Raw genomic sequence first — 11,717 nt, 5'->3', positions numbered from 1 at the left:
CCTGTACACAATACCCCTGTATTTTTGCAATTTTTCACGGATTACAAAATCCTTTTTTGATAATCGTTCCGGATTCATTCTTATAATTCTAAATGACCAGCCTTCTGCTCGTCGTTGAACCAAATCTTTTGTGAAAGACCAACAGGTTGATGTCTCCAATCAAGACTCTGAGAACTGTTGACACCTTTGTTCCTAGCGGTCAGTTTGTGAGCTCGACTATGGTAAAAGTGTACATGGAATATATATTTTCGGTTACGGCATTGTTATGCGCTTAAAATCAAATTTAAAAAAATCTCATAAAATTTGTATTTATGTGAGAGTCATTTTCGCTGCACCTCTGCAGTTAAGCGCGAATTATTTTTTAGCATAAGAAGCTTACTAAATTGACGTTAATTTGTCACCTCAATGCAAGAATGATTATTATTATCTTATCACCTTTACAAAAAAAATCCCTATGTTTTGGTTTTGCTATAAAGTGTTTGTCAAAAACCCCCTACGTAAACTCCTATAAGTCTTCTCACAAGCAAACCGCAGTATTTAGAATTGATTTGTACGTGTTGAAAATACCTCTATACCGAGGTAGGCTTTAACATATCTATTTACAATCTGCTTTCTTTAAAAAGTTCTCAACGTCCATTGGTCGATATACATTTCCGTAAATCGATCTGTATGTTTTAATTATGACTTTAATAATCTCATTTTAACGACAACTTTTTATTAAATAAAATAATTTACAGCGGTCTCATGTTCAAATCAGCAAATTCTCAAGTTGGATTCAAATTGAATAAATCGCTGAAATTCATAACAGTGTTCATTCCAAGAATTCTAAGGCGTCATTTCCTTGATCATCTAAAGGGGGCGTATATTCCAAATATTTTGGCGGTATATGGTGCATAAAGTTATATCGAAGATTGAAGGGTGCGATTAAAAATTTGATTTCCCTCTTTCAAGGGGGAGGGAACTGGAACATAACACGTCTTTTCCCAACAGCTGACGTCAGCATAATTTAATAACCATGAACCAATAAAAGGTCTTCTTTTGCGTTTTAAATATCATCCTTCGCTGTTTTACCACACACGACATTTCTTCAGGGGGTTCATAGGTGTCCCAAGAGGGCATTTAAATGCATCTGAAAAAGCCTTGAGATTGGACAGCGGTCCGATTGTCCTGGAAAAAGAAAGGAGATATCCTAATTATTAAAAACAACAAAAAGATCCACTATCACATACGACCAAAGGTTAGTAGATGAAAATATGCAGATCTTTGAAAATCCAACTCAACCTTGTCCCCGTGTATTCCAAGCTTTATTTACGTTACTACCAGTAAGCATAAAAAAGCTGGTAATACACAGGGAACGAAGTTGAATCCAACCTAGACCCTGCGAAAATCAGCCTATGTTTTCATCGTAAATTATTGGATGGCTACTTAAGCGTGAGGTATCCTTCAAGTGAATAGTGCTTTTTGTACTATGTAGGTTACGTTGGGATTGAGACTTTTTGACGTAGTTTGAAGAAATCTCTCGACTTCAGGGAATTTAGCGCTATCTTACTGACGTCATAAAAAATTGAAATTCTAATAACTTTGGATAGAATCATCAAAAAAAGTTTTTTACTTTTAATGTATTTTGATGCAAATTTTGATGAAGCACTTTTTGTGATTATATCAAAAGTTAATAGAATTTTAGTTTTTATGACGTCTTGGCTGAAGTGAATTTTATTCTGCTTAGTGATACGCTTCATTTAAGACCAAAATTAACTTCTACAAATTATTTGTAACACTGCAAGCATTTTGACCTCACCTTAATCCTGGAGTTATTCGAATGATTAAATTACGTAATGTTTCTACCAGGCTAAGCTTTAGCCCTCAAAAGTGCAAAGAGGGCATCAAATAAAGAAATGTTCATACCTGTACTTAGCAGGACTGTGGTAATCAGTTTTGAGAGCTCTTTTCACATATTCCTCTCTGTAAGCACCACACCAAACTTGACCATGAGAAACGAAAACTAATTGATCCATTGTCAAGGGAATGCCGGGTAGTTTCTTTTCTTTGCCATGAGTTCGTTCCCAGTCTTTGTATGCCTAGATAGAAAGAATTCAATAAATCTTCAAAATTCCGATGTTTGTTTTTATACGAAAAAAATCTATGTTATTTTGTGTCCATAACGAAGTTCAATAATAAACATCATCAGGGTCGTACAAATGAACTAAGGTGGCTAGAATTTTATTACTGTGAAAATGATAATTATAGCACTTTTCTACAAGATCTTCATTTTTTTCTTCTTCATTTTCATCTTCATTTTTAGAATTTTTCTAAAGATTTTTTTAATTCAAATTGTTCCACTCACTAATATCTTTCCAATGATACCAAATTTATAAAGATTGAAGAATTCCTTCAAAAGTTATAGGTAAAAGAAAAAAGAGTGCACACTTATCGTGAATAGACTTTAGTAGTACGTGGCTGAGTAGCACCACTTTTCTTCGGTCCCTTGTACTTTTTTACCCCTAGAGGATTTTCGAATAAGTTGTACGCGGCGGCTTAAATAGCACCATCAACTGTTTTACTGTTTAACAAATCAGCTTAAAGAGGTTGGTTAGATGGAAGCTGACTTACCATGTAGGCAACTTTAATTCCACCATTATCTGCGATGTTTTCACCGAGTGTCATCTTACCGTTGATCTAAAAGATAGAAAGCAAGACAAAATTGTAAGTCAATTGTTTCAACAAAGGGACAAGTTAGGGATGGAATCAACAGGCTGATGATGGAATCAAGAAGCTGACGAGTGGCTTTTGCATTGATTCCCTGAATAAATATTATAGTTAAAGAAACAATGATTACGATATATTAAATCATCCCAAACAGTCTCACACGGAGTCATTACGTCATCGTTATAGCAATAACCGTAGGAATGATGGTCGAGTTGTCCATGACGTGTTTTTTTTTTAAACCAGGTTCAAAGACCCTTCTCAATCAGATCAAAAATATCCGAGTCAGCTGGTCATGGATCCAGTGAAACCATTCAAAAGACTTTTAACACTACTCTTAATTAATTGGGGGGGGGGTACTTCAATGACCACAACACTTACACTTTGGCCATACATTGTATAATTTCCATATTGATGAACTATGCATGTTGAACGATCTTTGAAATTCTTTGTACTACTTGCTGTCCACCAGTTCTTACGCTCACCATTACCGTCAAATTGCCGACCTGAAACCGATGGATATTTTTTAACATCTATTAAACTATCGAGTGAATTAATCTTCAAGAGGGACTTTTTTTTTACAGTAAACAGGAGTGGCTTCAAGGTAAAAGGAGCTCCTGAAACAATCATCTTACCTAAAAAAAAAGATTTTGATAGCATCCAAAAAGTTTTCATAAGCTGCAACTGAAAGAAGGTTGCAGTCGCGGTAGTGTAAAACCGAGAAGAGTGTAGTCACTTTTTCGCTTCACTCCAAACAGTCACCTTTCAATACTGATTAAAACTCATAGGGTATAAAGATAACTCATGAAAATACAAACCTAAATCATCGAAAGCATGTGTCACTTCATGTCCTACCACTAGTCCCAGTGCTCCATAATTCAACGCCCTAAAACAAAAGAGTAAAGGTAAAAGTGTGCTACACTTTAAGGTAAATTTTTTGGAATTCCAAAAATTCACTGTAAGGGTGTAAAAAGTGAGAAAACGTGAGAAAAAAGAAAAGTTTTTCGGATAAAATTTCGGTCGAATGATGCCCAAAGCCTGTTTGTCTGCTCAATTCAAAGCCGGGTTGAACTCAAACCCAATTTTCCTTTACATATATTTCTGGTGCAATGGTTTAAAGGTGTACGAACTTTAAAGAGTTAGAAATCGAACGGAATCTTCAGGCACAAGTAGTCCTTACATTGGTCCTTCAGTGTCGTAGAAAGGTGCATTCAAAATACCAGCCAAGAAAACTATGGAATAAATAAGTAAGATTACAAAAACATAAACCAAGCCTAGCTCTGTCGACAGAATTAGGGTTTTTTACAACACAGTACATATCCATCAGTACAGTGGGAAAAGCAAAATTTTTCCTTGGACAGAAAATGAAATTTAATCAATGAAATAGCTAACATTCTTAATACTTTCAGGAATTTTGCTGGATTACGAGACTGAGGAACAATGTGAACAATGTATGAAACGACGATCTGAGGTGTCAGTACCACGGGTGCCACGGGTTCCTAGTAGGAATGCCTGCTCCTTCCCATGTTCCGTTTAATTCATAGATAACCGAGCTAACTTGACGTGGAAATAATCGAAAACTTGTGAAAACTTCCAACAACTCTAAATTCAGAGCAAACAAACAAACTTACCCATCTTGTTTTTGTTGGGATCAAAATATGCTTCGACAAGGGTTGGAGGTAAATCGTAACTAAATGGAAAAAAAGAAAATTCAAAAACAACTTTCAAGTCATACATTACTAAAGTTTTTTACCCAGTTTGTTTGACCCGATTCGATTATTATTGTACATTATGTATTGTATAATTATACATGTTAATACTTAGACAGTAACCCGTCTGCGTATTTTCTTCAAATCTGATGAATACTTGACGGGTCAGAGCTCTGAGTCCGAATTGGACTCAAAAAAATTACAGTGGGAAATTCGAATTTAGCACTGTCCTCACTTACTAAAATAAAAACCAAATTTCGGAACTTGCGTTTCTTTAAGAAAATGTGACCAGTGAAACAATAACAGGATTTGATTGGTTGTGTTTTCAGCCGTTATTAGGATATGGGAAATTAAAACTGTCAGCCCATACCATGCTATATATTTCGCCATCAGTATATAGAATAAGAAATCATAGCATGGATCTCCAGGCTAGTTAATACTTTGCCTTAATACTTTGCTTTGTCAAAATACAGACGGTAAAAAATGGTTCATTTTAAAAAGATTAACCGCTTCCAAAATTACTTACGCCGATTTATCAACGGGTTCGTTTAACAATCGCATATTCATTCGTCGTTTCTCCTGGTAAACATTCAATGCGTTGCGGAAGTAATTTCCATTGTTCACTTCCACCTGTTGGTAATGAAAATGAAAAAAGAAAAATTGTGATGAATTGGTGAAATTACTGATTTTGTGGTAGGAGTATAAGGAACTGCTACACTTTTTCTCCTTAACTCGAACAATTTTGCAAGTTTGGATACGACGTGATCTTCCTGATAAACTAGTCTCTATAACTCAAATTTTCCAACATTTTAGCATTTTAATTAGCATTCCCCATGTGCTATAAATCGAGTTACGGAGACTCTAATATAGTTGATATAATTATATACTTATGCTCCAGATCGCTTAAGAAAGTTTGGTCGGATATGCTGCGCGCGCATTCTTTTTCCAAAAGTTTCCTTTCTAGTTTTTTGTTTTTTTTATCAAGCAGGAGTAAGACTGGCTCCCTGCGTTATATGGCTTGATCAAAATGATCAAAATTAGTCGAGCGATAAAGTTTCTAGCCGAAAGCAAAAAAAATATCAATTTTATCGATCGAGTCCCCCGAGTCTTAAAAAGAATGGAAGTCAAGCGACAGTTTACAAGGCAAGGCAAGACTGACAAGACATACTCCCAAATGGCCTTAACCTAAGTCAGAGATCATTGCAGAGCAAAAATAATATTAATTAACTTAACTTACATTTTTGTACATGATATCCAAATAAGTCTCATTATTCACATAATCCGGATATCCGATATTATCCCGAATGGAATCAACCTAAAAATAAGGGAGACAAAGAAATCAATGGTAGGACAGAAACGTACTCTCACGAAAATGACACTGTAATCAGGTACTAAAATGTTTTACGTTATTTTAATCGCTTTTATCTTCTCAAGTACACCCTAAATATGACCCATCTATTAGCAAACAAATGTCTCAGCTTCTGATCAGGGAGTTTGTTTGACTTAAGCTAAAGCAAGACACAATGAGAGGCGTAACTATTCAAATTTTTCAATAGAAACGTTTATTTATGGTCAAATTTATTTCTCAAGATTTTAAAAGTCAAATACAAGGAGAGTCTAAGCAGATAGATAGAAGGAAAACTTTCAAAAACATTACCTTTACAAAAGCCTTAGCCTTTGTGCTAACATCCATCCAGTCTACATTGACAAGATTTCTTCGAAACGCATTAGTGATATTTTTAACCATCTCTGTCGCCTTTGGTGAAAATGAAAATATTAAATGAAATTCTCCCAAGTCAAAATACAATGTGTCTTTTTCGCAATATCTTAGCTGCGATAGAACAATAAAACTAGAAGATCTAAATGCGCGCGAAAAATGGGCCATTCCAGAAATTGTCTGTACCCCCTATGTTGAGGAGGTGTGACGTCCAGGGTGGTCTGGAAAATAAAAAATCCAGAATTGGCAGTAAAATCGGGTTGAAAATCCAGGGCGGTCCAAAAAATGGGAGAAAAAAATCTAGGGGATCACCTTTTTTTTTTTAAAGACCTCCTCAACATAGGAGGTACAAATTTTTTCTCGAATAGCCTAATGATAGACGGTCCTTGGATAAACTGAGAAACATGTTAAGAGTGCGTGATCTGTTATGAGAAAAGGGACCCAGTCCATACTCACCATATTACGGCCGGCCGTTGTCAATGACTTTGCGACATAAAGTGAAGCTAATCCCATTTCCATTGTTTCCTCAAGATCCACAATGCATTTGCCCCATCTTTGTGGTCGCTCCTGGATACCAAACAAAGCGCGTTGGAAATTGAAATCGGCCTCTTGGTACGGCCCCGACGCGTAAGAGCCGAAACGCCAAACGCAAACCCAGATGATGAAATCTTTAATGGTTCTAAAAAGGTGAAAAATCAAAGTAATCTCGGTTCTATACAAGGCTACAGGCATCCACTAACGGATTCGCACTCCTTATAGATACCACCTGTTTTGTAAAGGTCTACTATTAAGAAAATATTTTTATCTATTTTGCTTGCGACAAGACTTGGGATTAAGGAAGAAGACACTAGAGTAAAGGCCAATCAGATAAAATAAGGGCAAAGTTTTTCTTTGAAATAGATAGTGAAAGCAAAAATCGTGTTATGCTTACAGCAAGTAATACACGGTTCACTTATAGATCTAAAAAAAGACTACAGTATCGCAGACTCGTTGTATAGGTTGGCTTATATTATATTTGCAGTCGGATAATTCTTGAAGGTATTGTATTCTGGAAGACATGCGCTAATCATTTCCTTATCCAGTACAACATAAATAGAGTCTCAGGCTAAAGAGTATCCTGCACTAGAGTGCATCCCTTCTCACGTATAACGTAGCGTAGTATATGAAGCAATGTAGCAATGAATTTTGAAATTTCCGTAGAGGTCCGGTCTGTTTACAGATAAGGCTAAACTGAGATAAACTTACTGTTTCTTTGTTCGCTTCAAGAATGCATTCAGATCACGAAAATATTGGATGGAACGAATCCCAATCTGCGTTTCGCCAGTCACTTTGATTCCCAATGGTGAAAAAAATCCTTCAACTAATTTCACCCAATTAATCTAAAAAATAAAAAAAGAAATAGTTGACACTCCCTCATTCAATATTCTACTCTTTGATACGCTTCATTATTCGGTGAATATCCAATTCCTCTTGAAAATCGAATTCGAAAGCTTTTAACTGTGAAAGTCCATACAATATACATCCCATGAGAAACTTAGTCTACCCACTAGAAAATTGGTCAAAAAATATTGTCGGTGAGAACTCACTTAAGAGTTGTAAGCTACCTTATCGGGGAAAACTTCGTCGGGGAAAATTTTCGTCGGTGAAGATTTTCGTCGGGGAAAAATTCGTCACTTGCTGGTAGTTGGTTAACGCATTATAAGGCCGGGGAAAATTTTCGTCGGGGAAAATATTCGTCACTTGTCCAAAATTTCGTCACTTTTCCCCGACAAAGTTTTCCCCGATAAGGTATATAGAATTTAAAACTCCTACCCATTTAAAAGCGAGAGACCTCCACCCTATTTGGAATGCAGCACTTTCATTCTATCCTCATTGGCCACAAAAAGTTTTCCCGAATCACTGAGACAGGGGTGTAAGATTTTTTTTTATTACCTCATTACCAACTTCTTTCATGAATTTATTCAACGTCATGTTATCATATGTTTGTTGTGCGATCCGCAAAAATGATTGGTTGATAGCTATCTGTAAATTCGAAAAAGAAAATGAATAAAAATTGTTGGTGAAATTACAGTACACTCTCTCTTATTCGAACACCTATCATTCAAATATTTCTGTAATTCGAACTAGAGTATTGGTTCCCTCAGCTGGAAAGTCACGTAAAATATTCTCTGTAAATCGAATCTTTCTCTTATTTGAAGAAAATTTGACGATCGAATTATAGAGAGTCAATTGCAGATGAAATCAAGCCTAATCTAGAAGGAAACGGATACCACAACTATAATTTAGTTTGAATTACGTTCTTACACCTTGGAATCGAATAGAATGTTCCCATGAGGATGTTGCTTTTTAATCATAGATTTAAAAAGCCCGAACTGCTAGATGTCGTGCTTTAGCTGAAAAGCATGCCGTAGTTAAGGCCGGCGCAAATGAATCCAACATTTGATCCAACATTATTGTTGGATTGAATGTTGGATTCATTTGCGCCGGCCTTTAGGTAGGAAATCCTCCTAGGTCACGTGACATCACAATAGAATTTCAGCGCTTGACCAATCAGAAGCTTCGCAGGTTTTCGAAAACAATATCAGCAATATTTTGTGCGATAGTCACTTGTTTTGCTTGGAAGTTAAAGAACGAAAACTAGCCCTTTATAAATCTGTGTTTTTTAATATAAAACAATAGCGAGTTTACGTATGGCGCTTTTCCTGCGACGGAGACGGTTAGTTTTTATTTGTCTAGATCCTAACTAACTAAGGACGACGGTAAATCAGCAGTTTTGTGGCTCAGAACTGCAGGTTGTTCCAGATCGCTTCAGTCACTTCACTGTCCTCAAATGTGTGTAGATGTATAAATTCACTTCTATGTCTTATAATTTACAGAACAGTAGCAAAGTACCAGGCTTTAGCCTGTATTTGCTTTTTTACTAACGAGATGGGTCGATACGTTATCCACAGTCTGTTCGCATCGTATACAAAAGTTAAGATATTTAAAGGTGGAATATTGAAAAAAGCAGCTTCCAAACTTATTTTCAAATTTGAATCTTAATTTTTAAATATTTGGCAGATGAATTTAATATCATATTTTATAGTAGATACACGAGAGTTGTAAAAAGTCAATCATAACTTGATTGAATGAAAGTTTTTTTTCCGCTGATGCGAAACTAAGCAGGGTGTTATTTTCAGCGAGCTAAAGGTTAAAGTAAACTAGCTTGAATGAGCTATAGGACTTTAAAAAGGTATATAAATGGAAAAGGTCGTGCAAAATAGAAACTGCAGTTATTAAAAAATTCCTGTGCGGTAATGAGAGGGGTATTGATTTAATGAGATCATTAGCATCATTGAATGGATTAAAGGAGTAAAGTCGAGTGCTTAATCTATCGATAAGTCGATTCAAGAAAACAGATTAACAAAATACTACACCCCAGGATTCCATTAGGATTCCATGGGAACTTTAAAGATTGTAAAATGAAATTCACTCGGTCGAACGGAAAATGATGGTTCATACAATAATAACGAGTGTTTAGCCAAGAACAAAGAGCCATAGACCCTTTTTTAGCCTTCGTTGTTCCAATGTATAACCTTCCGACAAGACCAAGTTGCACACCCCTGTCTCACAGCCCCGGTGGAACTTTTTTCTTCGTAAAAATCCCTATTGAAATCTCAATGGGGATAGAAATTTTTTTGTTTCAAGATTAAAAAAACCAGTGTGGTTTTGGAGTGCAATTTTTAGAAATTGATTTTCAAGTGGGGATGAAATCAAAGTCAATTTCCCAGTGGGGCTGAAATTTTCCCAGTGGGGACCAAATTTTTGCCAAATTTTCCAGTGGGGCTGAGTCCCAGTGGGTCTGTGACACAGGGGTTTAGTTACAAAAGTTCATATTCTATGATTATTTGAATAACAGAAGGATCCAAAATCCAAAAAACTTTCGTGAGTGCTATCAAGACTATAAAGGGATTGGGGTCTAGTTTAACCGTACAAGGGTTATTTATACATAAGATAGAGTAAAAGACTACTTCTGGCTGAACACGAACATAGTCCAGTGAGTCCAATGAAGACTAGGAGCTATTGATAGATTGACCATGTCACATGCTAAAAATGTCCAGTATTTGTTAAGTGTTTTGGCGAAATTTATACCACATTTTCTAGAATATCTGCAAAGTCTTAGAATGTTTTCAAATATTAAGTTTATAAGATAACTCGCTCTAAAGAAAGTGTTTGCTTGGTGAGCCAGTAAAGTCACTTTATTTAATTTCTGAAATATCCCGATGAGGGTGTCAGACAAATACATTGAGAGACAAACTTCAAATGTTTTAAGAAAAAAGAAAAAATACTGAGAGTGGGACGGCAGAGGGGTCACTTTACTATCGCGATGAGTTAATGTAAAGAGGGGTAATAGGGGAGCCGTACACATGCTGAGCAAAGCATCATAACTTTGTCACCTTACTTAAAATGCTGAGGCACAAGAAATAGATCATCGAATTTGACATCATCTATCTATTTGTTATTAATAATCTGATTGAGAAACGCTTTGAAATTGATATGTTAAGTTGCTTTTAAGATGGCCTACTTAAGGTCCATCATCCAATTTGTTAACTAAAGCGGATCTGAAAAATCTTTTTTTACTATATTGTAAGAAGCGTAGGAGCTTTTTTCTAAATTTTAAAAGTAGAGTGCAAAAATTGGTACTGGCTTTCTTGTAAATATTCTGATTTGATGTTTTCTTTTAAAAGGTCATCCCTTGCACCTTGCTAAGTAGCCAGTAAGACCGAAATGTGAATTAGAGAAATACGTCCAAGTTCACTCAAGATTCATTTTTTAGGAAGGCTAAATTAGTGAGGTATTCTTTGCCTCGGCATGACGTCACAATTGGGGAAAAACAAACACTTAAAGAAAGATATTTATGTGTAATCATTAAGCAAAATCTTTTAGTGAGTTAAACCATATGTTTGTTTTCCCCTCGCAATAATTAAATCTGATTGGTTGAAAAGCATATCACATGACTTTCCGTGGCAAAGAATGACAAGAAGGGTACACGTTTTTTAATAAGAAAAAACTATATAAAACATAAGGCCTCAATGGTCAAAATCTTAAGAACAAGTCAAGAACATTTTAAAGCTAAAACACCCGGTTTCTTAGGAAAATGGACAAAAACACTCAAAAAATGGCAAAAATAAGAACATGTTAAGAACATATTCAAGGATAAAACTCAAAAAGTTAAGAACATTCGAAGGCTTCAACAATTTTGGATGATATTATGAAAAAAAAGGTGTAAATCACTTGAAAAAACACGCATATTTTCTGATTGTAAAATACAATTTTTAAGAGATTAAGTCGTTTATTTTGCTCACTCAACCAAAAAGTAGACTTTTGCTTATCCTCTAGCGAAAAGAGTTTCTTATAAAATTTTCTATATAGGAAGTATATCTATAGAGATCGCGGTTCAGACTGACCAAAAAGGGGTTAAAGGGATAATCAGATGGTTTGTAATATTTGTTTGTGATCCTTCTATTGTCTTGAGCAAAATCTCAAAATATCTTTGCCTAACTATTTTCCAAAGTCGAGATATTTAAGTTACAAGTTTTTGGCTTTTA

At 35.5% G+C, this 11,717-nt stretch overlaps 1 protein-coding gene across 3 annotated transcripts in view; it reads right to left on the bottom strand.

Annotated features, from left to right (window-relative positions):
• Nucleotides 1–11,717, bottom strand: part of LOC136808936 (endothelin-converting enzyme homolog) — a gene marked incomplete at its 3' end in the record, with an annotated part of 34,071 nt that continues 22,354 nt past the window's right edge. For all 3 annotated transcript variants that reach the window (XM_067065516.1, XM_067065509.1, XM_067065501.1), the window contains 13 exon segments: nucleotides 1–1,167; nucleotides 1,906–2,078; nucleotides 2,611–2,676; nucleotides 3,085–3,209; nucleotides 3,522–3,589; nucleotides 3,884–3,935; nucleotides 4,335–4,393; nucleotides 4,939–5,042; nucleotides 5,650–5,727; nucleotides 6,070–6,168; nucleotides 6,586–6,808; nucleotides 7,375–7,508; nucleotides 8,062–8,151. In XM_067065516.1, coding sequence (XP_066921617.1) covers nucleotides 1,068–1,167; nucleotides 1,906–2,078; nucleotides 2,611–2,676; nucleotides 3,085–3,209; nucleotides 3,522–3,589; nucleotides 3,884–3,935; nucleotides 4,335–4,393; nucleotides 4,939–5,042; nucleotides 5,650–5,727; nucleotides 6,070–6,168; nucleotides 6,586–6,808; nucleotides 7,375–7,508; nucleotides 8,062–8,151 — 1,371 coding nt within the window.

Source organism: Clytia hemisphaerica, unplaced genomic scaffold (assembly GCF_902728285.1).
Source record: "Clytia hemisphaerica strain Z4C2 unplaced genomic scaffold, Clytia hemisphaerica genome assembly, whole genome shotgun sequence".
Lineage (NCBI taxonomy): Eukaryota > Metazoa > Cnidaria > Hydrozoa > Leptothecata > Clytiidae > Clytia > Clytia hemisphaerica.
This window is presented reverse-complemented; position numbering and strand designations above follow the sequence as displayed.